General features: G+C 41.7%; 3 protein-coding genes and 1 long non-coding RNA gene across 16 annotated transcripts in view; 2 read left to right on the top strand and 2 right to left on the bottom strand.

Annotated features, from left to right (window-relative positions):
• Positions 1–200: 200 nt before the first annotated feature.
• LOC136673218 (uncharacterized) lies at positions 201–3,520 on the top strand. The gene is made up of 3 exons (XR_010795906.1): positions 201–294; positions 1,843–1,974; positions 3,408–3,520. It is a non-coding gene; the product is annotated as an uncharacterized lncRNA (long non-coding RNA).
• Positions 3,521–6,891: 3,371 nt separating this feature from the next.
• Positions 6,892–14,644, top strand: cyb5r2 (cytochrome b5 reductase 2). Its single transcript, XM_066649538.1, has 10 exons — positions 6,892–7,013; positions 7,937–8,246; positions 9,537–9,695; positions 10,039–10,111; positions 10,196–10,302; positions 11,643–11,772; positions 12,048–12,131; positions 12,225–12,310; positions 13,405–13,504; positions 14,091–14,644. The coding sequence occupies exons 2-10, from the start codon at positions 8,232–8,234 to the stop codon at positions 14,261–14,263; spliced, it is 927 nt and encodes a 308-aa protein (XP_066505635.1). The 5' UTR covers positions 6,892–7,013; positions 7,937–8,231; the 3' UTR covers positions 14,264–14,644.
• Positions 14,645–15,154: 510 nt separating this feature from the next.
• rep15 (RAB15 effector protein) lies at positions 15,155–18,162 on the bottom strand. Its single transcript, XM_066650024.1, has 2 exons — positions 17,495–18,162; positions 15,155–16,810 (listed from the first exon to the last, which is right to left on the bottom strand). The coding sequence occupies exon 2, from the start codon at positions 16,758–16,760 to the stop codon at positions 16,032–16,034; it is 729 nt and encodes a 242-aa protein (XP_066506121.1). The 5' UTR covers positions 16,761–16,810; positions 17,495–18,162; the 3' UTR covers positions 15,155–16,031.
• Positions 18,163–20,828: 2,666 nt separating this feature from the next.
• The window catches only part of ppfibp2b (PPFIA binding protein 2b), a 70,236-nt gene continuing 65,069 nt past the window's right edge, over positions 20,829–25,995 (bottom strand). For 3 of the 13 annotated variants that reach the window (XM_066650010.1, XM_066650012.1, XM_066650011.1), the window contains exons 19-27: positions 25,459–25,594; positions 25,044–25,154; positions 24,704–24,854; positions 23,679–23,790; positions 23,138–23,226; positions 22,916–23,038; positions 22,691–22,822; positions 21,948–22,136; positions 20,829–21,866 (exon numbers count right to left, since the gene is read on the bottom strand). In XM_066650010.1, the coding sequence (XP_066506107.1) occupies positions 21,660–21,866; positions 21,948–22,136; positions 22,691–22,822; positions 22,916–23,038; positions 23,138–23,226; positions 23,679–23,790; positions 24,704–24,854; positions 25,044–25,154; positions 25,459–25,594 (1,250 nt within the window). In that variant the 3' untranslated portion in view covers positions 20,829–21,659. The remainder of the gene's footprint in view (positions 21,867–21,947; positions 22,137–22,690; positions 22,823–22,915; positions 23,039–23,137; positions 23,227–23,678; positions 23,791–24,703; positions 24,855–25,043; positions 25,155–25,458; positions 25,595–25,995) is intronic. The other 10 variants (XM_066650014.1, XM_066650013.1, XM_066650015.1 and 7 more) reach the window with 5 other exon arrangements.

The following is a 25,995-nucleotide window of genomic DNA, read 5'->3' as shown; positions in this document are numbered from 1 at the left end:
TGCTCCCTTTAACTTCATCTTTGGGCTCTCACATAAAGGCAGGTCCATGGCTGTGATTAGAGAAACTCGGACGAGGGGACGGGACGCTTCTTAAGTCTTTGCCCTTGATGAAGGAAGCAGACAAAGCCGTATTTGTGGTGTAAGTGCTTTGTTCTGAGTTCTGAAGTAATTGGTGCATGTTTGCCTCAATGTGTTTGCAGCTTGACTTTGCTGATTTTGACGTGGAGCACTCCGAGAGCTGTGAGTACGACTCTCTGACTGTGTTTGGGGACACTGAAGCAAGAGAGGAAATTGGTAAGATGGTGAATATTGTCATTCTTGTTCCAGACTCCGTTCGCTAATCAAGTGACACTAACAACCAGTTAAAACCTCTGATGTACAGCATCAGTGAAAGATTTCTCACAGAAATGCAGGACCAAGCCAAGAAACATTTAGTTGACATTTCAGAAATTGAATCTTAAAATTGTATTTTAGGTCAGTGTCACATTTCTGTGCATTTTAAAACTAGTCGTCTGGATGCACTAGAGATTCTGCACTAAACCTATTTGCACATGGTCACCCTCATGTGGTGGACCCGCTTTATGAAGCATAAACTAGTTCATTCAGTGACTTCTCTATGTCATGGATGTTGCCCTAATGTACAAATAGTAAATAATGATATTCATGAATATGTTTAGCTACGTTTTGGTGGACAAACGAAGTTACTGCACCTTTAAGAGGTACTTTTACACTTTTAAAATATCTGAGACTTATTTTCAAAGTAACGGTGTGTGTACTAGTGTGGGTTAGGCCACTCTACTCTCCTCTAAAACTGACACTACAGCCTCTAAAGCTCTTTGTGACGAGCCGATGAGTTGAATCAATGTGATCATAGCACTGTGACCTTTCAGCTGAATAGTTAAACCATATCATTTAACATGATCTTGCACAGTTAGATCCTGAGGAATCCACAAATGTGTTGTTGTGTTTATGTATGTCTGTATTATGTGTATAAATATGTTTTAAAATATTTTTGTAATGTTTAACTGTAATTCAAAATATTATAAAATTTATGGTAACAGTTACAATAGTCAGCATATAAAAAAAAGTATGCTATGTTCACTAACACCAAAACCACCATCTTTAATTCGTCTAAACCAATACTTTGGGATACAATATTATCCAAAATTCAATGCAAATCGATGCAGCAGTGATGAATACATTCTCATTGTACATTACCATAAAACATATCATTCATTCATTCATTCATTCATTATCTGTTCAGGGTCTGGTGGGTCCAGAGCCTACCTGGAATCATTGGGTGCAAGGCGGGAATACACCCTGGAGGGGGCGCCAGTCCTTCACAGGGCAACACAGACACACACACACACACTCTCGGACACTTTTGAGTCGCCAGTCCACCTACCAAAGTGTACCCGGAGGAAACCCACACGGACACAGGGAGAACACACCACACTCCTCACAGACAGTCACCCGGAGGAAACCCATGTGGACACAGGGAGAACACACCACACTCCTCACAAACAGTCACCCGGAGGAAACCCACACGGACACAGGGAGAACACACCACACTCCTCACAGACAGTCACCCGGAGGAAACCCACACGGACACAGGGAGAACACACCACACTCCTCACAGACAGTCACCCGGAGGAAACCCACGCGGACACAGGGAGAACACACCACACTCCTCACAGACAGTCACCTGGAGTGGGAATCTAACCCACAACCTCCAAGCCCCTGGAGTTGTATGACTGCGACACTACCTGCTGCACCACTGTGCATATGTTAAAACTTATTTTTACACCTAATATGTGTTTGTGTGTGTGTGTGTGTTTAAAGTGATGCTGTGAGGTCACAGTGTTCCTCCTCCCGTGCTAAGCTCAAGTTGTGCGATGCTACTGGAGTTCTGCAGTGACAGCAGTGTGTCTGCTCGCGGTTTCACTGCTACACTGTCATTCATCAGCAAAACAGGTGACAACAACTCATGCACTCTTCAAACTTATTAACACACTGCTCATATTACACAGAGGACATGTGTTAACACACTCAGTGAAAACACACACATTGCTGTTCGAACATTTGGAACAGTCTTAATAATCAATGTCATGTTTCAGTGACAACCAACACAGAGCTTTCAGTGTTTACAGAAAATGCCTAAGGACTTCTGGCAAGGACTTCTTGAAATGATCCAAATGATGATCTGTTCCCCATTTTTTAAGGCCTTTAGAAGCTGGACAGAAGGCCTTACAACTTATCAACATATTTAACGAGTCACAGAGGAATTAACCTATCATTTTTCGGAAATAGATTTAATGGGTGACACAGTTTTGTTTAAAAATAGCATCACATTTTGCCAAGAGAGAGTTAAATATATTGTTCAATGTCTGCAGTTATATTTCTGGGTCAGTAGATCAGCAGATTGAAATAAGACAGATAAAGCAGCAGGTTATATATATACAGGGTGGGCCATTTATATGGATACACCTTAAAAAATGGGAATGGTTGGTGATATTAACTTCCTGTTTGTCCCACATTAATATATGGGAGGGGGGAAACTTTTCAAGATGGGCGGTGACCATGGTCGCCATTTTGACCTCGGCCATTTTGGATCCAACTTTTGTTTTTTCAATGGGAAGAGGGTCATGTGATACATCAAACTTATTGGGAATTCCACAAGAAAAAAAATGGTGTGCTTGGTGTGTAACTTTATTCTTTCATGAGTTATTTACAATTTCTGACCACTTATTAAATGTGTTCAAAGTGCTGCTCATTGTGTTGGATTGTCAATGCAACCCTCTTCTCCCACTCTTCATACACTGATAGCAACACCGCAGGAGAAATGCTAGCACAGGCTTCCAGTATCCGTAGTTTCAGGTGCTGCACATCTTGATGGTATGGTTTGGTATATGTAGTACAAAGATAGTGGGGCCATTCTTCATCAATGGAAACCTCAAGGCCACTGGATATGTGAAATTACATGATGATGTGCTTTTCTCTTTATGCACTGACGCTGGCACGTTCCCTGAGTTTTTCCAGCAAGATGGTGCACCACCACATTATGGGTGTCAGGTCCGAGCATTCCTAGATGAACAGTTTCCTGGAAAGTGGATTGGTCATCGTGGGCCAGTTGAATGGTCCCCAAGGTCTCCTGATCTGACCCCCTTAGACTTTTATCTTTGGGGTCATCTGAAGGCAATTGTCTATGCTGTGAAAATACGAGATGTGCAGCATAAGGTGTATCCATATAAATGGCCCACCATACAGATCAGTGTGAACTCAGGATTAACTATTAAAAATAGATACAATAGTTTGAGGTGAAGCCGTCGGTCTACAGAGATGGTAATGTAATAGTTCACTGTAATGCAGTATTGCTCATGTGCTGGATGTGGTCTTTGTGTCCACAGAGTCCTGAGATTTAACCGGGAGCAGCTTATGGAGTGCGTTTCTTTGGGGAGATCTAATTGGTTTGGTGCACTAATGGAGATGGCAGACAGGGCCTCTTCACATCTCTGCTGCATTGTACTAAAAGTGGCTGGGATCCATAGCTGTAGATTTGTTCATCAACATTTTCTAAAACTTGTAACACATCTGTTGTCAAATGCTCAGAGGTGGGGTTTTTTTATGTTAAAACCGTAGTGTATGCAGTATATGGATTATATGTGTATTCTTTTCTATACATTTATTACATTTTGTTTTTAATCCACACTACATTGTATTCATTTCTATTGAAGTATAATGGTCATGTGAGGAACATATATCTCTATATATATTTACACAGCTGTGCAGTGAATGGCTGGCCACTCAATTAATATCTGGTCACTGCTCCCGAATGGAATAGAAGGGGGCTGATACACTGTGCAGCAGCAGACTAGATACTGTAGGGGTTTCTGATAAAATGGCCAGTGAGTGTAGATAGGTAGGTAGTAGAGAGTTGTTTCAAATAAACTGAAAGCTCAGTCTGTATCTTCTGTGTATAACAGTGTATGTGAGAGCCACACCTCTACACACTCAAACCGAATAGACAAGAACACAAACCAATGCTTTTCTATTGAGTCTTCAAGGGTATTTTTATGTAGTGGAAGATCAGGCCCTTTTTGTGTGTGAGCACCTGCCCAGAGCCAGCTCACCCCTGTGTTGATTCTGTACACTGATACTTGGTGTGTGGTTAATACAGTTCCCTGCCTACTCTCAGCTGTGTGTGGAATGCATCACGGCTTTGTTGGCTCAGATCTGGAGGCCTGTGGAGGAGAGAGAGAGAGAGAGAGAGAGAGAGAGAGAGAGCATGGTAACTCTTCAGGAACAGGGGGAAAAAAACAAAACAGCTTTGTGGTGTAATAATATTTTAAAGACAAACCATCACTCGTTGTATTTAACAACAGAGGTCAGTCCACAAACAGACAACGAGGTTTAAATACAGCAGCTTTTCCAACCAGCTCGACCCTCTGCAGTTTAGATATGCAGCCAGTAACAAAAGGAATGACTTTAGCCCTGAATGGTTGAGAGGCTTTGATTAGCCTATTGCACCCTTCCTCTTTCTCTCTCATTTTCTTTTCCTCTTTCCCCCTGCATCTGTTTTCCTTCTAGATTTGGCTTAGCATCCTTTCTAACTAATTTTACTCTGATTTACTCTTTCTCTCACTTTTCTCTTATTCTCACACTCACTTTTACTTTCTCACTTTTTCTGTCTCTCCCACCCTCATTCTGATTTACTATCTTGCTTTCCCTTATTTTCCACCCCCTTCTCACCCCCCCCCCACCTGGGCTGTAGTCCAACGAGTGGTTAAACAAGTATGCCAATCGTTCGTTTACCCAACAGTCTCTCAGACAAAGCAAAATAGCCTAGGGTTACACTTCAGGCTGTGTGTGTATGTGTGTGTGTGTGTGAATTGCATGCATGTGTAATGAACAAACATGAATTTGCTTTTATGATTTCTGCTGCTGAAAGTCCCATCCAACAAATGAAATGACAGAGGTTTAATCCATTTTTCATGAAGCACTGTGCACTGTAATCTACAAGTACATTAATCAGTACAGCAACTACTACATCAACGACCGGCAGCAATAAATCCTCCAGTAAATCCCACTTTTCCTCCAGGCATAGATCAGCAGCTGTGTTTTTACTATTGATTCCACAAGGACTGGGTCACTGAGGTCATGTAGACTCAAAGATAAAGGGTAAACACTTTTATTTTCACCTAACTATATTTTCTATCAACAAGCTGTTTATAGCAGAGGTGACAGAACATGACAGAAATAATTAATAATAAGTGTGACTTCAGGGTCTCCAGAATGTAGTCTTGAAAGGTGAGCAGATTCATTCATTCATTCATTCATTCATTCATTGTCTGTAACCGGTTATCCACTTCAGGGTCGCAGTGGGTCCAGAGCCTACCTGGAATCACTGGGCGCAAGGCGGGAATACACCCTGGAGGGGGCGTCAGTGCTTCACAGGGTGACCCACACTCAAACTCTTACACCTACGAACACTTTTGAGTCGCCAATCCACCAACCAACGTGTGGTTTTGGACCGTGGGAGGAAACCCATGCAGACACAGGGAGAACACACCACACTCCTCACAGACAGTCACCCGGAGAAAACCCATGCAGACACAGGGAGAACACACCACACTCCTCACAGACAGCCACCTGGAGGAAACCCACGCACACACAGAGAGAACACACCACACTCCTCACAGACAGTCACCCGGAGGAAACCCACGCGGACACGGGGAGAACACACCACACTCCTCACAGACAGTCACCCGGAGGAAACCCACGCGGACACGGGGACAACACACCACACTCCTCATAGACAGTCACCCGGAGGAAACCCACGCAGACACGGAGAGAACACACCACACTCCTCACAGACAGTCACCCGGAGGAAACCCATGCAGACACAGAGAGAACACAGCACACCCCTCACAGACAGTCACCCGGAGGAAACCCACGCAGACACAGGGAGAACACACCACACTCCTCACAGACAGTCACCCGGAGGAAACCCATGCAGACACAGGGAGAACACACCACACTCCTCACAGATAGTCACCCGGAGGAAACCCACGCAGACACAGGGAAAATCTGCAGCCACACCGGCCCTTTGTGGATAAGATTGTTGACCCCTGCTATAGAGGTTCTATAAGTTTATTGTCTGTTTCCAAAGTGGCTATACTTGTGGCTGAATTCAGTAACTGTAATTGTCTATAAATATTTGGATGTGTAGTTGTGAATACAGGTCAGTGATGATGAATAGAGTGGTGAGGAGATATCAGATATGCTTCGGTTTCTCAGGGATCTACTAAAGGCCTCTACAAACTACAAATTAAAATTTGCAGTAGTGGTGCCCTCTAGTGGCAGATAATGTAAATGATTTGGTATAAAAGGGCCAAAATACTTCACATTTTATAAATACTTAGCTCATATTCATTAAGTCCTAGATAGTATTTAATAATTTATGGTTAAGCCCAGAAGAGTCCCTTCAAGTTTTGTCCATGGGTTAAATACTGACATACAGCAATGTACTCAGAGCCAATGCCCACCTTAAACCTAGCTAACTCGTGTTCTACATATGTGGTCCAAACTAAGGTGGACTAAGGGGGTGATTCCTTAGGTTCAAATGTTAAATATTTAGCTCAGAAAGGCATCAAATTAATTTTAAGCTTTAATGTTGATTCTGGAAAAAACTGTGTTCTTTTGTTTGTTTACATTCTGTTTTTTGTATGTGACTGAAATGTAACTTGTCTGTAAGTTTTTATTCATTGTTTGAACCGACGAAATATATATATATAATTTTTTCTGTTAGTTTTTGTAGAACTTTGTGTTTACTTTCATGTAGCTAGTGTTCTTCCAAATTCAGAGCCAGTTCCACTGTAATTTGAAACTGCAAAAATAAGCAAATATTACCCACATATGGAGCAAAAATAGAGCAACATCCTCATCTTTTTACATGCTTTTTAAAGTTTAGAGGTCTCTTCATTGTCCAAACTCCTTCTGATTCTCATGGCTCAGTGAGTGACATGTTTTTCCATTTACAGAATTAGGCTTGTATAAATATGAGGGTTTTCTAGCATTGAGACTTCCCAGAGAGCTAGCACACTAGCCAATGGTGAGGTAATATCCTCTGAACACTTATTAAAAGTGTTTTTTTCTTTTAATTAAAATTGTGAACATACATATTGTTAGAATGCCTAGAAAATATTCTTCAGACTCTCCAGTAATTTATCTCTTTAGCAGATATATGAAATAAATTTAGTGAGTATGTTCTGTTTATGTTTTACTCTTTGCAGTATCTTTACTCTTTCCAACCTCCCACCTGTCTAGCACTAGCACCAGCACCATGTACATACACAAGCTCATGAGGACTGGTCGTAGTACAACAACCCTTTCCTATTAGAACTAAAATAACGGTAGGAAACCGGCTCCACAAGTGTAAGACACACGGTCCCTTATGCAACCTGGGAATACCCGGTAAACAAGGAACGTCCCTGGACGTTCAAAATAGGTCTAAAAGTAGTCTGTCCGTCAAGGACATGTTTTAAACGTCCAAATTCCATCTTAATAAGTTAGTTAAGTGGTGACCAATAGATAACGTTAGTGGACGTCCAAAATGCGTTTTATACAAGTAATTTACTTCGGGACCAATTAATAACGTCAATGGACGTCCAAAATGCGTCTAATAATCGTCTTTTCAATGTCTGTGTTTGGACGTCTTTTCAAATTTCATTTTCAACCTTAAGTTAACGTTGATTAGACGGCAGTCATTACGTTATTTCAACGTTGAATCAACGGCTAAATGTTTACTGGGTATACATAAAATGGCGGCAGGGGGGCTCTAAAATGATAATTAAAAAAGATCATTAAATGTTTAAATTGAAAAGCATGTTCCATTATTTTGAGTAAAATAACTGATATTTTCCCCTCAATTCTCCAGCCACCTTCTTCTCAAGGTGTACCCTGGTTTACAATAGGATGAGGCAATGGGGTGATTCTACACCATCGACTTTCACTGCTATAGACTCACTTCTACGTCAAAGTGAGCTCATTTGAATAGCCTACTTTTATTGGTTGGCGACGGTGAATGCTGCGTTTATACTGGGCGACTCCCATGAGGCTCGTCTTTGATTGGCTGAGCTTTGTTGGCCCCGCCTCCTCCACTCCTGGCCTCTCTTCGAAATGGCTTGGGTGCAAAGTTCTGAGCTGAGGTGAGTGCGAGTTCAGAAGACAACATGGAGCTGAGTCTGGTAAGAATAAAACCTCTTATTTCTCACCCACTTCATACTGTCATCCACTCCCAGTTGATTACTTTTCAACTTAATTTCCTGAGTCAAACCTTCCTGTCCTAGGTGTTTTTCTACCTGTGGGTTCTTACCTTTTCCATCGGAGGGAACAGTAGAGCAAGGGTCAGACTCTGTGTGAACAGCAGCTCAGAGTTCATTCATTAATGCCTTAAAAATGTGGATAAGACTTCACAAATTTGCATTCATTCAGTATGCATAGATGTATAAATATGCCATTAGTCCCAGTTTCTATCTCTTCCCACTGCTCACCTGCAGCTTGATAGCCCCACTCCACAAGTTATCAGGATTTGTTCCCTAGGTTAATGATGTAAGAAACCCTGGCTGTCTTCATTCACCTGTTTAAAACACTGCAGTTTTAAAGCAGAAGTGCTCAGCCACAGGTTTGACTAATTATTCTGTCTTCAAATGTATAAAATACACAACAAGGACATGTTAACAAGGTAAACAGAAGGGTCTTCAGAAGGGCTCCTTGCCTATCAGTGAAGCTTATCTCACGCATTTATCTAATGAGGCATGAGATACCTTCATGCCTTGGCTGTGAAGGAATGTGCATACAGTGTATTAACTGATGTATTAGTATTGTATTATACTGTATGCACTACAATATGCAAACTTAATAAAGTTGTAATGCATTAGCTACAAAATATAACATTGCATATACAAGCACATAAAATAAACAAATAATAGTGCTCAAAAGGGCGGCACAGTTGCGCAGCAGGTAGTGTTGCAGTCACACAATTCCAGGGGCATGGAGGTTGCTGGAATTCCTGCTCCGGGTGACTGTCTGAGAGGAGTGTGGTGTGTTCTCCCTGTGTCTGCCTGGGTTTCCTCCGGGTGACTGACTGTGAGCAGTGTGGTGTGTTCTCCCTGTGTCTGCATGGGTTTCCTCCGGGTGACTGTCTGTGAGGAGTGTGGTGTGTTCTCTCTGTGTCTGCGTGGGTTTCCTGCGGGTTTCCTCCAGGTGCTACACGTTGGTAGGTGAATTGGCGACCCAAAAGTGTCTGTAGGTGTGAGTGTGTGTGTCTGTGTTGTTCTGTGAAGGACTGGTGCCCCCTCCAGGGTGTATTCCCGCCTTGCGCTCAATGATTCCAGGAAGGCTCTGGACCCACCGCGACCCTGAACTGGATAAGCGGTTACAGATAATGAATGAATGAATAATGCTCAAAATTGTATTCATATAAAGTAAACGGATGTTTAAAATTACTCACTTGTAATTGCTTGAATGTGTTGCAGATGCTACCTGTGGTGATTGGACTGTTAGCAGTGCTGGTCACTGCACTGTACATCCTTCTAAAGCCAGTATCATCTACTGGGAAAAAGAAGCAGAGCAAATTTCCCAAAACCCTGCAGGATCCCACCATTAAATACCCGCTGCCTCTCATAAAGAAAGAAGTCAGTGCAATTTGTCAGCACTTACTGACATATTTTAGTAGTTCTGAACAGATAGTATTCCACTATTGATGTTGCTATGTATGCTCTGCTTATGATTTGAAGTCAAAATTTTAAAATGTGGTGTTTTTTACACTGAAAAAATAAGTACTTTTAAAAACATGTCTCATGGTAATTAGATCCTGCTGAAAAACTGCAGTCCAGTTGTTTTCTGTTATATATTTTATTTCATTAGATCCACTGACGATGAATATAAACTGGATTAACACTGAATTAGTATTTACGTCAGGTTATTAAAATAGGATTACTGTTGTAAATGTACCTCTGTGTACTTCTTTTGTGACAGGAAATTACACATGACACTAAGAAATTCCGCTTCGGTCTCCCCTCCTCTGCCCATGTGCTTGGTCTTCCAATCGGTATAAGCCATTACTTATGACTCTTATGTCATATACGTAATCACTGCTTTTATGACTGCATCCCGTTCTCCTGTGCTGTCCTAGGTCAGCATGTGTACCTGTCTGCTAAAGTCAGCGGGAGTTTAGTGATCAGAGCCTACACTCCAGTCTCCAGTGATAAGGACCAGGGTTTTGTGGACTTAGTTGTGAAGGTAAGGAACACAGCGTCAATTAAACAGAATCATCCAATGATTAGGTACCTCTTTAGCACACATTTGATTAGAAATGCCTAGGTTTACAGTTACGGACTGTAGATGTTAATACACTGTTTATCAGCCTCCTACGATTACCTTATCTATCCATGGAAAGGGATGAATACATCACCACTGACCAGGTATTATTTGTGTGGCATATTACTGTACAATTGGTCTTAAGAATGTGCTAGAAATGTTTTAGAACTAAAGTCAACCACAGATTGTATGTAGATGCCATTAGCAAGCTGAAATTATGAGATTTGGATGAAATATTTGGGAGTGATTTTCAGCTTTCTTCTGGCAAAGGCAGAAGGGAGGCAGATATGATCTCTTTATTTTGTCATTTGAATTGCATAGAGTCATATTCATTCAGTCATTATCTGTAACCGGGGTGGGTCCAGAGCCTGCCTGGAATCATTGGGCGCAAGGCGGAAATACACCCTGGAGGGGGCGCCAGTCCTTCACAGGGCAACACACACACTCTCATTCCTACGGACACTTTTGAGCCGCCGATCCACCTACCAACGTGTGTTTTTGGACTGTGGTAGGAAACCAGAGCACCTAGAGGAAACCCACGCAGACACAGGGAGAACACACCACACTCCTCACAGACAGTCACCCGGAGGAAACCCACGTGGACACAGGGAGAACACACCACACTCCTCACAGACAGTCACCTGGAGGAAACCCACGCAGACACAGGGAGAACACACCACACTCCTCATAGACAGTCACCCGGAGGAAACCCACCCAGACACAGGGAGAACACACCACACTCCTCACAGACAGTCACCTGGAGGAAACCCACGCAGACACAGGGAGAACACACCACACTCCTCACAGACAGTCACCTGGAGCGGGAATCGAACCCACAACCTCCAGGTCCCTGGAGCTGTGTGACTGCTACACTACCTGCTGTGCCACCGTGCCACCCTAGAGTCATTTTAGAGTGTTTAAAAGTTTAATTGAACTTTGGTTAAAAAAACTTTATTGCGTTTCAAATTATCTACTAAATATAACACGTTACAACTATAATATAAATATACCAGCGCTTTCCAGTTAAAAACATGCATCTCCCAAAATAGCAATGTTACACAAGGGAAACCCCTTCATCACTTTTGAATTCAGATTTTATTCCAAGTAATTTTGGAGCATTTCTATTGGTCCATTCATTGTGTAATTTTCACACAGTGCGAAGGACAGCTGCTGTAGTCAAATGATGTAGTAAACTAAAGATCCACAAAAATAATTGCACAGGGACGATATATAATATGTCCAATGACTTTTGCACAAAACAGGTCTATTACAAAAACACCCATCCAAACTACCCTGATGGGGGCAAGATGTCCCAGTACCTGAGTGACATGAAGATTGGTGAGACCATCGACTTCCGAGGACCTAATGGCCTGCTGGTGTACAATGGGAATGGTAAGATAGTATTTTTTATTATAATATTATATTATAATAATTTTATTACATACATTTTTAAACGTCAAATCAAAACTGCAGCTTACGTTACATAGAGAATGTTTTTTAAAGACTGTATTTCAACATATAACCAATAGGGGGCAGCATGGATTTATGTTAAAAAAAAAACATTAAGGTGCTTAACATTACAGTATACTGTATTAACAGTAGTGTACTATAATAGGCTTGGAATTGTCTTGTCCTGTGTGTTTAATTTCCTTAATGCATTTTTAAAGGCCAGTTTGCTATTCGACCTGATAAGAAGTCTGATGCCAAGGTGCGGAGGTGCAGACATGTGGGCATGATCGCAGGTGGCACAGGTAAATAAAATGACACTAATCTAGCATAGCCCTTCAGTAACTGTCTGTTATAAACACTGTCCATCATGGGCTCTGTCCCTTTCTTTTCCACAGGCATCACTCCGATGCTTCAGCTCATCCGCTGTATAACAGCAGATCCCTCAGATAACACCAAGTGCTCCCTTATATTCGCTAACCAGGTAAGTTTAATTACGTTATAACACAGAACAGCAGTTACTAACAAAGGCCAGGTAATATTAGGACCTTGTCCATTCTGCTAGCTTTAGCAGCTCTCGCTGACCTTGTGTGATGACGTCCTATGAAACTACAAATAACTTGCTGACTGGGGGCTGGGTGGCCGTGATGAACTGGCACGTGTTAAATTTAAATAATGTTAAAACGATAAAATCTGTCATTTTAAAATGAGTTCAATATGTGGCAGAGTTTTGTGGGCACCTGATCATCCAATTTCTTTCTGTGAATGCGTATCAAGATCATTTCATTCAGCTAAAGCTTACTGCACATCCCTAGGGTCACTTACAGCTCAGTTGGTGGAAAATACTTTTCTTATAAAGCCCCTAAACATCATTTTGGGAATTTATTGCATGTTCAATGCATGTTCTGTGGATAATTAAAAAAATAATAATAATTTGTTGTAATGGGCGGCACGGTGGCACAGCAGATAGTGTCGCAGTCACACAGCTCCAGGGGCCTGGAGGTTGTGGGTTTGTTTTCCGCTCCGGGTGACTGTCTGTGAGGAGTGTGGTGTGTTTTCTCTGTGTCTGTGTGGGTTTCCTCTGGGTGACTGACTGTGAGGAGTGTGGTGTGTTCTCCCTGTGTCTGTGTGGGTTTCCTCCGGGTGACTGTCTGTGAGGAGTGTGGTGTGTTCTCCCTGTGTTTGCGTGGGTTTCCTCCGGGTGACTGTCTGTGAGGAGTGTGGTGTGTTCTCTCTGTCTGCGTGGGATTCCTCCGGGTGCTCCGGTTTTCTCCCACAGTCCAAAACCACACGTTGGTAAGTGGATTGGCCACTCAAAAGTGTCCGTAGGTGTGAGTGTGTGTGTCTGTGTTGCCCTGTGAAGGACTGGCGCCACCTCCAGGGTGTATTCCCGCCTTGCGCCCAATAATTCCAGGTAGGCTCTGGACCCACCACGACCCTGAACTGGATAAGCGCTTACAGATAATGAATGAATGAATGAATTAATGAATTTGTTGTAATGTATAATGTATTGTTTTGGTCTTTCCAAAGTGTTAAACTTATTGTATGAAATGAAATATGTTCATTTTTTGTTCGCAGACTGAGAAGGATATTTTGCTAAAGAAGGAGCTGGATGAAGTTCTGGAGAATCACCCTGATAAACTCAACCTGTGGTACACACTGGACAAACCTCCTCAAGGTAACACGTTCACTTATATATTTTTGTGTATATGTACTGTATATATTTACCTACAGATGAAAACTAAATGGCAGAAATGTAGAAATTCATTGTTGTGATGCCACAGAAACCTTAACATTTAGATACATTTTATCCACTCATTCAGCCAATAACAGTTTAGCCCAGGCCATTCAGAATAGAGTTCATTTACATATCCCCGCTGTCCAGTTAAAACATGTATCTCAATTTCTGTGGGTTTTTAGCTTACATTATTGGAACACAGCAACTGTCCTTCACACTGTGTGAAAATGTCATAATGTGTGGACAAATAGAAATGCTCCAAAAATGTTTTGCTTCAGTTGAAAGTTAAGGTTTTTACATTACATAACATTGCTATTTTGGGGGATACGCGTGTTTAATTGGATAGCGACAATATATGACTCATATACACTGTAACCAAAACAGCCTGTTTAACCCATAACATTATGTAATATACAGGAATGTGTGCTATAGTCTGTATTGCTTTTGGAATCTTTATTTGAGAAATGTCTAAATGTCACTAAATTCTTATCTTTGAAATAATAAAATCCCTTTGATCTCGGGGCAGGCTGGAAGTATAGCACAGGATTTGTTGATGCTACAATGATAAAGGAACGCCTTCCTCCTCCAGCCAATGATGTGTTGATCGTGATGTGTGGCCCACCCCCGATGATCCAGAACGCCTGCTTACCCAACCTCACTAAACTGGGCTACAAAACTCAGAACACTTTCACATACTGAGGTCATCACATGTGATTGTATAAAGCACAAGTGTTGCAGGTTTAACACTCTCTCTGATTGGTGTTCAGAGTAAAATATGCTGCTGGAGCCAAAACTAGTATCTGCTTTTGTTTTTTCGTTTTTTGATTTCTGTTGAAAACATTAGCTGCAGTTACACTGAGAAATTTTACCACTGAATAAACCAATAGAAATGCTCAAAATTCATTGGAAGAATTATCATTTCCATGAACTGGAATTAACTTAAACTAAAATCAAGAAGCTACTTTTGGAGATACAAGGACTTGTTCCAGCTGTGACAGTATGTTGTGTTGAACATAATTCCTGAGATATGTGTATGTTAGGCAATGTATGAAGCATATTCTTTACAATTTAATAAATTTACATGGGTTTCTTTCAGACATAATGAAAAATCTGAATTTCCTACTTCACACTTTAGCCATCAGATTTTAAAGAACATTTACAAGTTAAATAAGTTATAAGGTGGCACGGTGGCCCAGCAGGTAGGTGTCGCAGTCACACAGCTCCAGGGACCTGGAGGTTGTGGGTTCGATTCTCGCTCCGGGTGAGTGTCTGTGAGGAGTGTGGTGTGTTCTCCCTGTGTCTGCGTGGGTTTCCTCCAGGTGACTGTGAGGAGTGTGGTGTGTTCTCCCTGATTTCACGTGGGTTTCCTCCGGGTGCTCCGGTTTCCTCCCACAGTCAAAAAAAAACACACGGTAGGTGGATTGGCCACTCAAAAAAAGTGTGAGTGAATGTGTGTGTGTTGCCCTGTGAAGGACTGGCGCCTCCTCCAGGGTGTATTCCTGCCTTGCGCCCAAATGGATAAGGGTTACAGATAATGAATGAATGAATGAATAAGTTATAAGTAAGCACAAAAATATTATTTATTCCCTTGTATTTCACGCACAATCACATTTTGTTAACATTTTCATTAACAATTGCTTTTCATTTCAAAATATGGCTTAGGAGTAAGTGAGAAGTATTTAAGGTAAGACACTACAGGCGAACGTGGTTCTTTTAAAAACAACAGATATCAAAATGAATAGATCTGGATCATAAAAAGCAGCTCCAACTCAAAGGATTCTCAAAGGATTTATTTGGTGCTCCATCAAGCTGTGAAAGCACTAATAGAGATCTGTATCTACAGTGTGTACAGTGAGGTAGCAAAATTTAATTATTCATAAGGGCTGTCTACAAACTTTTGGAAATACAATGTATTTAGATATTACATTTAAACGCTTTTTTGGTTTAACAACCGTTATGTATCCACTAATAACTTCTTAATATCTGTGAAGCATGGTGGCGGTTGCACTATGAGTATAGAGGTGAGCATTCTTAACATTCGCAAAAAACAGATACCAGTAGATGTGGATTAAATACACACGGAAATGAATATGTGTGGGCAATGTTTGAATAGTTTCAGAGATTAAAATTTAAGAAGTGTTGTATATGCAATTTACCCATAAATCTGAAGGAAGACTGGTGTAATTTCTGCCTGTAGTGTCTATGCTTAAATCCATATGGCAGGAGCACCAAACAAACCCTGGTTAAGTATTATTTGCTGGTGTTGGTGCCAAAATAACCCACAAGCCATCATTAAATCCAGTTGTGGAAATACATCTAGTGAGATGCGAGTCTGATGCAAAAACATGTCACTGCATGCTATAAAGAAGTCAGAAGCAAATGAGGATAAGGTTGTCCACTCTAATGAACCATCAAATCGACCACCTGTAATTAGCAAGAGCAGCTGTTGCTAATGACCAAAGGAATGTTAGGTAAACTTGACAAGCATGGTGAGGGGGTCACTGTCCTTTTTTTTAAGCACCTCTTGCAACATCCCAGCTGGAGTAACAAAATGTTTGGCCCCTCTGAAAAAGTTCTCAATAAAAGCCTGGTCAATTTGAACACACTTCCCAATCACAGCATGGAGATTGTTGCTCAAAAGCCCGTAGATGTTTGCTGGGTCGTACTTGCAGCCGAAAAAGAGGAAAAGGGCAAAGCAGGTTCTTCCGATGGCCGAGCAGAAGTCCACCATTCTTTCAGCTCGGGTTTTCTCACATGGGTCCATGCCAGCCATATGTAACATTTCTTTGTAGGATTCTGAGGAATGCTTCTTAGTGTTGTCCTTAATTTTCTCTGGTGGATGAAGGACCTGGACAGCGATTTGGATCTTTGGGTTTTTGCTGGGCAAGTCCAGCACTGCCCAGACCCAATCTGCCCCTAGAATGACCTTCTGTTCCTGGGTCATAACTGTACAGTTGAAAGTACCTGTGAGGTTTAGTTGGTTGCTGCGCTGGATGTAAGATATAAGGAAGATCTCACAGAGGGCTGCAGGACTTGGCTGGAATGTATTCTCTGGGTCAGAGAAAAGAAGATACTCCAGGGTCTTCGATGAGGCTACATGAATGCAGTCACTAAACAGAGATGTGGCTGAAGTGTTACTGGAAGTTGACCAAAGGGATTTGAATACCCTGGGCTTAACCTTGGATTGGTTCTCCATCTGGTTTCTCAACCAGTCTCTCCTGGTTAGAGGGTTGTTTCTCTAATGCACTGGAAAGTATAGAATTATTTTAAACAGAATTGTTTTTGCCATAATTTCAATCAATTAAAAAAAAATAGGTCTAAAAGTAGTCTGTCCGTCAAGGACAAATTTTAAACGTAAATGGACGTCCAAAATCCATCTTAATAAGTTAGTTAAGTGGTGACCAATCGATAACGTCAGTGGACGTCCAAAACGCGTTTTATACAAGTGATTTATTTCGGGACCAATTAATAACGTCAATGGACGTCCAAAATACGTCTAATAGTCGTCTTTTCAGTGTCTGTGTTTGGACGTCTTTTCAACTTTCATTTTCAACCTTAAGAGAACGGCAGTCATTACGTTAGAGAACGGCAGTCATTACGTTAGACGGCAGTCATTACGTTATTTCAACTTTGAATCAACGGCTAATTGTTTACTGGGAAACTTATATTGTAGAAAATGTGACAGAAATACATTAAGCAAGGCTACTTGAGGCTATCTAAAAAGTCACTGCAGTTAAAATTCAGTTGGCCCTATACAAAAAGGTAGAGAACACTCTTAAATCTGAACTATTAGCCTATTGCTATTCTAATGTAAACCAAAAGAAGCATCACGTGTTTCCTGTTGATTGACTAAATATGGTTTAAATTGTGTTAATTCATATTTTTTTCACAAAAATAATGTACTTACAAATCCTCTTCAGTGCTACTCACCAGTATTAGTCTTTCTTTTGTGTTTGGGGAAAGAGAAACTCCAGCCTGCTCTTTCTTCTCCTCTCTGGACTCCTATCAAAATACGTGTTATATTTTAAGGTAGAGTCACAGCCTTCGACCCACCTCTAAACAAAGATGTCCATATCCTGGGTGTGCCCTCTGGAGATGAGCTGTAGAGTTTACCTTTTGTCTTATCGTTCTCATCCTGTTTGACCTTTAAGCTGCCTGTCCAGCTCTGAGTCCATTGTTGTATTTACAGAGGTTTGAAACCAAAGAAACAAGCCTGGGCCGAGCCTGCTTCAGTTAATTCAGAGCACTAAGTATTACAAAGGTTTAGTCCATTTACTGAGAGTTGAGCACCAAAAATACAATAATAAGTAGCTATAATAGCATCATTTAGTCCATATAAAATATATTCTTGATGGATTTAACAGTTTTTCTGTATGAGTAGTGTTTCCTCTGCTCTTTCCACCACTGACAAGTACAAAAAACATGTAAACAAAAAAAATCTAAATAACATCTATACAAAGAGGTGCTGAGGACATACTGAGATAGTCAGTCTATATACGTGACATATTATCATGAAGAATAATGTGACATCTGGGCCAACTCTATTGAAAAGTGTAGAAATGCTGAACCCAGTATAAAAATTTACCACTTTTATGAAAATATAATTTCAGACAAATTAAATTATTGATTTCTTCTATATTAAATTTCAGTAAACATCCTAAATGGCATTGCATAAAATGGAGGTCTACTGCAGTCATACACTTCACTGTAAAACACACTAGGAGAAAGACATGGTAAAGGCATTGTTGCCAGATCCAGATGATTTGTGCTTGAGCTCCACTGGGAGGGTGTCTGAGTCTGTGCCCTCCGTAGGAGTTGAGAGAGTGCTGGGTTAGCTTCGAGTAGTTGCTAGCGTGTTGTTCAGGGTTGCTAGCGGTGTTAGCTCGCTCACACTATTGCCGTGTGGCTGCGTCTCATTCCCCTCAGCAGCTCGTCTCGGCTCAGTAAGTGCTGGAAGCGAAAAGGGGGAAGGTGAGGACCAGTGTTAGCAACCACACACACACACGCGCGCGCGCAATTAGTGGCACACTCCCCTCCAAAATGGCTTCCAGTTAGCATTAGCATACTATCTTCTATCTAGTGCACTACGCAGGGATTAGGGAGCCATTTGAAATGTAGTGGCCCTTGAGGTTAAGCCAATTGTTTAGTCACACCCAGTCCCAAATGGAGTCCTAAGCCCAATGGTGTTCCTCAAAGTCTGAACTTAAAAAGCACTGTCACAGACCTGTGATAGTGTTGTGTGCCCTTTATCCCATTTTGCTGAACAAATTGGTGCTCATAAGCATCCCATATGTACCCAAAATTCTAGTATTTGTTGAGGATACATGCTCAGCAGAGACCTATTACCCAATATTCATACCAATCAGAATGGTCAAGTTTGTTTATGGCAGTCTGACCACCAGGGCAGAGGAACAGGTATTATATAAGGTTTACAACGGTAATATGAATGTCCTAAAAGGACCAAATTTTGTTTGGCTCTTTTCAGATTGATACAAAAAAAGTCCCAAAAGTGAATATCTGTCCACTTGGTGGCCATCCTGGTGTGTTAGTGTGTGTTGTGTTGGTAGGGGTAGATTAGACACAGTACTGCTTCTGGAGTTTATTTAACCTCAATTCACTGCTGCACTGAGAACAGTCCACCCTCTAAAAATATCCAGCCAACATCCAGCGTCCTGTGGGAGTTCTGTGTCACTGATGAAGGACTGGATGATGTCCTTCTGAGCAATGACGTTCAATTTTACAAATTTGGTGCATTTTTTATTGTTATTATAATGCAACTTTTAGGACCCAGCTACTGTGAGAAGAGTGTACCTAATCTGAACTAGAAATGTACCATTTTTTGTGACCTCTTTGACTGATTTTTAGTGGATTTACTGAGTGTTACATAGGAGGGTTTCATAAGTAGAGCCCATTAGGCGACAAATGAACTCTATTAGGGTGTTAATGAGGCTGTTATGGAAGGCATCATTTATAAAAACAGCAGGGCAGACAGTTTAAGAGCACTTACTGTGAGGTGGTTAATGCCTTCAGATAAAGCCTCGATCTGCATCACTGCTCCTTTTGTTATCAGCATCTGGAAAGTCAAGCCATTTATCAAATAAGATACGAACTCCATTTAAAAAACAGCTGTATATGAACTCACCAATTACTGATTAAGTGCAAGCAACGGATGATAACGTTAAGTGAAGCAATGAAGGAAAGCATAAATGATGTCATCTTTGTATGCAAATGTACCTGGAAACAGAAGCCCATCCCCTAAAGAGCATGATGTTTCTTTTCCAGCATGCACTTCTCCATCTTTGGCAGAAAATGGGCTTTTAGGGGGTCCATTGACAAGAGCAGGTTAGCGAATGAGGCTTGTTAATCATGCTAATCAGGCAATGTATTTCTAATCTATTTAATTGGACAACAAATGACTGTTTATCATACTATAAAGGTGAAAGAAATCATACTATAAAAGGTGTCCTAAATCAGTCATGGCCTATATTTTCCATGTATTACATATTTTCCTCTGAAATCCTCCTACACAGTTAAAACATCAAGACCTAAACAAAATGTAGATCAGGATTTTTACAGTGGTGGTGATATAAACCAAATGTTTAAACACTGTCATATATCTATATATATTTATATTCATTCATTCATTGTCTGTAAGCGTTTATCCATTCCAGGGTTACGGTGGGTCCAGAGCCTACCTGGAATCATTGGGCGCAAGGCGGGAATACACCCTGGAGGGGGCGCCAGTCCTTCACAGGGCAACACTGACACACACACACACACACACACCTACGGACACTTTTGAGTCGCCAATCCACCAACCAACGTGTTCCTCCATGCAGACACAGGGAGAACACACCACACTCCTCACGTCACCCGGAGGAAACCCACGCAGACACAAGAAGAACGCACCACACTCCTCACAGACAGTCACCCAGAGCGGGAATCGAACCCACAACCTCCAGGTCCCTGGAGCTATGTGACACTAGCTGCTGCGCCACCGTGCCGCCCTATATACTTATATAAAAGAATAAATTAAAAATAGAGTACTAAAATGCTACATTCACTAACACTGTAATCACCATGTTTATATCCATTCATCTTAAAACTTCTACATATTTTTGGATACAAGGTTGTCCCCAGGAACAGAACAAATCGATGCACATGCTTTTGCCTCTACTTAAATGTTATTTCCATAGACTATAGGTTCAGTGCCCTCTTTGCAATTGGAAAAAAGAAAGGAAACTAAGTCACTAAAAACATATTTATAATAAAAGACAAATAACTGCATTTCCACGTTGACTGCACAGTCAGCAGTCAAGGTATTTGGACCTACATGACTGAAACAATATAAAGCCATTTAGAAGTTTCTACACACTGAAGAATAACAATGTCACAGTGATGATAGATGTTTATTGATTATATATATTTTTTTTCAAATATATATATTTAGGTATATGTACAATTTACAAACAAAGTGCTACTTTACACAATGTGGCACAACTACCCTTCTATAAAAATATGTTGTATGATGTATAAAACATACACACTGTTACCAAATGGGATAAAATCACCTGCGAACATGCTACAACTCACCATTATGTATATTAAATAAAATGTGCAAATGTTGCACAAGTTCATTTGACCTCTGTCCTTTCAGACCGCACAGAATTATCATTTATTAAAGCTGTAAAAATGGAATAGAGTTTATTTTTTAAATCTAAAATGATATGTTTATTATTTTTACATGCCCCATAAAATAATATAAAATTTAAATTTTTTGATATTTGGCAGATCCCCTTATTCAGAGCGGCTTACCATTTCAATCACATTACATCTAGGCAAATATAGTGTTTGGAGTCTTGCCCAAGGACTGGAGTCTTGCCCAACTATTCTAAAACTGATGGAGGGATATGGACTCAAACGCCAGAATCCATGGTTCAGTGACATGGCTTTATGCTGATGTCTCTGTGTAGTGGTCACTCATTGAGGGATGCTGGGTATTAGATGATGGCACGGAATGAGAAGGGTTGGGGAGGGTGTGATTGTTGGGCTGAGTGGGAAATGGTGAGGTTTTGGCAGCAAGCTTGGCTTGGCTTCAGCTATGTGGCGGCCCCACCTGCTCCCGTCTCTCGGGGTCCCGATCCAGGATGGGGCTGAGACCCCTGAAGCCCGTGTAGGGTCTCTGGGCCCCATTCAGCAGAGCCTGGGCCTGGGCTGCCTCCAGTGGGCAGATGTAGTCTGTGGAATCATCCGGTCTCTTCTTGCGCAGGTGGCTGAAATTAGAGAAACCCAGTTTCTTTGGCTGTAGAAGGAAGGGAGAAGTTGATTAATGATACTTTGAAAGTTAAAGAAGTGCTATGAGTTGAGTGGAAAGCTGCAGTACCCGGACTTTAGCTGTGGTGGTCAGTGGAGTGTATCCAGGTGACTCCATGTACTCGCGCTTCTCCAGCTGAGCTTGTGCTCCCACCAGAGAGCCGAAGTTAGTGGCTAGGTGCCTCCTCAGCAGGGTCTTCTGGGGAGGGATATTCAGCAGCATTGCCAGTGTATCTGAATTAAAGCGTGGCTCCAAGATCTAAAAAAAAAAAAAAAGAAAAAGAAACAAACATCGTATTCTTTGTTTATGTCTTTTAATACACACTTTCTGACAAGCCCAGACTGGCTTGTCCTTACACACCATGTGCATCAGTGTGCGTTTGGAGCCCAGCCACTGCAGTTATTCAGCAGCCGTTGGTAGCTGCAACGCCAAGTAACATGGGGTTGGTTTGTGTCAGGGGAAACAGTGACAGAACAATGGTGTGTTGCTCAAACATACTTTTCCGTGCTGATTTTACTCCCCAAGAATTCCTCAAAACCAGGGGAGGTTAAATCAGGAATGGGAGGTGAAATTGGGCACCACCGGAGAATGCTCATTCTCTTGTAAACATGTGTTGCTATAGAAATGTGCTGGTTTCCTTTGTGCTCTAGAAGCTATTTAATATAAATAAATGGACCTCGGTTTTACCTATCTGTTTGGCCTTTAACTCCTACTCATTGATTCAGAAACAACAGGTTATTGATTTTCTCGCCATTTTATTTATTTGTAACAGTAATCCAGTGTCTGTAATAGCTGTTCATTATGTGACTTACTATGAGCCCTCCATGCACGCCGCTGCCCCGCAGATTAGGTGCGTATTCGGCCAGATCCACTGACCGCAACCACTCCATCACACGGTGATTAGACCACTGAACAACCTCAGAGGGCGACGCCTGAGACTGACCCTGCCAGGGAAGCACAGAAAGAGCATCAACAGACAGCTAACACTGAGCATACCTGGATTATACCCCTCTGTGAGCAGTGATCTCCATGCTCACCTCATCTCCTGGCCTCCTCTTCAGGCAGCTGGGGTTGAACTTGTTTACGTGTAGCACATGGATGGCACATTTGATGCTGAGGTGATGGAGCTGACTGGTCACTTTTAGAAGCAGCAGATCATTCTGAAAGCAGTTGGACAAGGTTTGCTGAATTAGACACTGCATGCAGCAATAAGCTTGGCTTATATTTACTAAAGTCATATGCCGTGTGAAAGCATTTACCACTGTGAGATACTGCAGCATCCTCCCGTCCACACGACCTTCATGGAACTGGTCTTTATACTGCGGCAGACCTATATCATCCAGCCATCCTGCAGGGAAACATCATATCACACTCATTCGAATGTGAACTGATCAAGTGTTCAAACTGAAGTCATACGAAACAAACTGGACACCCCTTGTCAAATGTCCTGGGATGTACAGTAACACATTAACAACACACAATAATGTAACAACTGGCGACTCTCACTCATAGATGGGCTACAGTGCTATAGCTTATGTTAACAGACGTGTATCAACTTCAGTTTTTCATATGGAACTACATGTATACATATTATGTACAAACTTTTAAGGTACCCTTGATGTGTAGTTACACATTAACAACACATAGTCAAATCCCTAAATAAATCAGGGAAGATATTTGAATATATACTTTACTATATTTGCGGCCCCCTGTGTGCTATTGTTTTCAGAAATGTATTTATCTACGGTGGCACCTAGTGCTGACTCTTCAGTGTGTAAAATGCTGTTTTAATAGACTGACGTGTGACCCAAATGTGGTCTAGTTCTGCTGACTTCTCTCCCAGTTTGGTGGTGAAGGAGTGCAGAGCCAGCTGGAGCTTCTTTCTGTGCAGTGGGTGCTTCATCCCCAGTTCCTAAAAAACACAAATAACACAACTCTGATTTGTTAAGAGAATCACTGTCTGGTGAGTGAGGGCTCCATTGGGAAACCATCCACAGATCCAGGTCCTGGGGTCGAGGGTTCCTCCAGGTGTTCTGGTTTACCCCCGATGTTGAATAGCTGTGTGAAATTGGTGTGAAGGTGTATATGTGTGTGGGATACCCTACAATGGACGAGTGGCCTGTCACATATGCGTTCCTACCTTTGACCCTGAATAAGATTAAGTTGAATGACTGAATGGACTACAGTGCATCTGCATTCTGTACGCAATCCCCGTGTTATTGTGTCCTTATCTATCACTAATTATATAAATTACCTCATTTTGTTACAAATATTCTGATTGTAAGGAGCCTAGATATTCCCACACCTCATTAATGTGTTTATTATTATTATTATTATTATTATTATTATTATTATTATATTTTATGCCTTTTATTATTACTATTAGCAGCACTGTCCTGAATAGGATATAATTACAAGTTATTACTGTAAAATTATTCCCAATGGTGAAGAAAACATATGAATAAAGTGGAGTATGTCAGGTCCGGTGATCAGTGATGAGTCTGATTAGTTGGAGACCTGTTTTGACGTGGGCTAGTGGAGTAGATTAGTTCTTGGCAGTGGCAGCACTGACAGGTTGAAATGGAGGCGAATGTGCCGTGACAGATGGTGCTCTGGGTGGGTTTCTGATGGTCGGCTATGTGAAGTGGGGTTGGATCTGGAACAGGATTTGAGTGGCACTGCCTCAGACTGGGTTGAGAGCCATAAGAAATCAGGTTAGAAAAACAGCCAGGTGTGCCAGGTCCCTAGTGTGTGTGTGTGTGTGTGTGTGTGTGTGACTCAAAATTGATTATAGAATTGCCCGTCCCTCTGAGTGTATCTTATACCTTCTCAAAGTCATGCGGCGAGGCTGAGAGGAGAGTCTGTCCACTGCTGACCCACTGTCTGGCCATGGGGACGTACTGCCCCAACCCATATTCCTCCAGCCATGCACACACCTGATCACATGACCACTTAGGGAAGGGAGTGTTCACATCACTGAGGATTAGAAGCAAACATAAGGCTTAAGAGTCTGTTTAGAGCTGTAATGAAGCTATGCTTATGAACTAAAACCTTCAAAACCACATCTCTGGGTTTTTGACTATGACTATGACCATTTATGATATATATTCAGACTGAAGTGTCTCTGTGTTCTGGGTCTTGGTGCAGAGGCAGTGGGGTGTGTACCGTTTAGAGTCTGTGGAACCGATGCAGGCGAGCCGAGGTCCCGTAGTGGACCGGAGACCTCCTCTCCTGAAATCGTCTGCAGGGAGACTGCCCGACTGAGTCCTCCTGATCCTGACACGGGTGACATATATTAACAAAACCTGTCATTTCACCAGGGCTGTTCCCTGTATATATGAATATTATTAATTTACTTTACACTGTATAATATTCACACCTGCAGAAGTGCAAATAAGTGTGTGACCTGCTTAGATGTGCAATCATGGGCATAAATCTGCTCCAAGTGTCCAAATTTATGTAAATCCGCTATGACATAAAGATGCAATTATCTAAATGTAATGGGACGGAGCTAAGCTATAGGGGATGCGTGTACAGTCTTAGTGTACAGTAAACAGCCGACAGCACTGGCGATTCTTACTTTCCCCACAGCTTCCGGATTCCCTTTTGGTTCTTCTTATTCTCTGGAGAAACAGGAGACTGATGACCTGAGTCCACTCCTGAAGACATGGGGGACAGGTCAGAGAGAGTAGATTCTTCAGCCTTCTCTGTCTTTCCTGAGAAACGGGGAAATAATCACATTGCCCAGGTTACACAGACCTACAGGTTTTATTGAGTGGTCTAAATCAAATAAAGCCCAGTAAAGGTCAGGCCGCTGTTTAGACAACGACCATGTGATTTGTCTGACAAGCTCAAACATGTCCTTCAGGTGAAGGATCTAAAGTACATTAAACTTTCAATGCTATATGTTAAACTATGGGACATGCGTGAGTTAAATGTGTGGTATAGTTTAGGGTATAGTTAAAATCTCCTGAGATATAGGTGTTTATTATTTATAGTGTTTATTTTTTATTAGGGCGGCACAGTGGCACAAAAGGTAGTGTCGCAGTCACACAGCTCCAGGAACCTGGAGGTTGTGGGTTCGTTTCCGGCTCCAGGTGACTGTCTGTGAGGAGTT

Source organism: Hoplias malabaricus, chromosome 17, assembly GCF_029633855.1.
Source record: "Hoplias malabaricus isolate fHopMal1 chromosome 17, fHopMal1.hap1, whole genome shotgun sequence".
In the NCBI taxonomy this organism is placed as follows: domain Eukaryota; kingdom Metazoa; phylum Chordata; class Actinopteri; order Characiformes; family Erythrinidae; genus Hoplias; species Hoplias malabaricus.
Note: the sequence above shows the minus strand (reverse complement) of the source record. Positions and strands in the feature narration are given on the sequence as shown.

What these genes read in the sequence shown, in the direction of transcription:
- cyb5r2 (XM_066649538.1), top strand. An exon ending in GCTGGTGTACAATGGGAATG is followed by an intron (nt 11,773 to 12,047) that starts GTAAGATAGTAT and finishes GCATTTTTAAAG; the next exon opens with GCCAGTTTGCTATTCGACCT. An exon ending in ACTGGACAAACCTCCTCAAG is followed by an intron (nt 13,505 to 14,090) that starts GTAACACGTTCA and finishes ATCTCGGGGCAG; the next exon opens with GCTGGAAGTATAGCACAGGA.
- rep15 (XM_066650024.1), bottom strand. Translation starts at nt 16,760, where the DNA reads ATGGAGAACCAATCCAAGGTTAAGCCCAGGGTATTCAAATCCCTTTGG.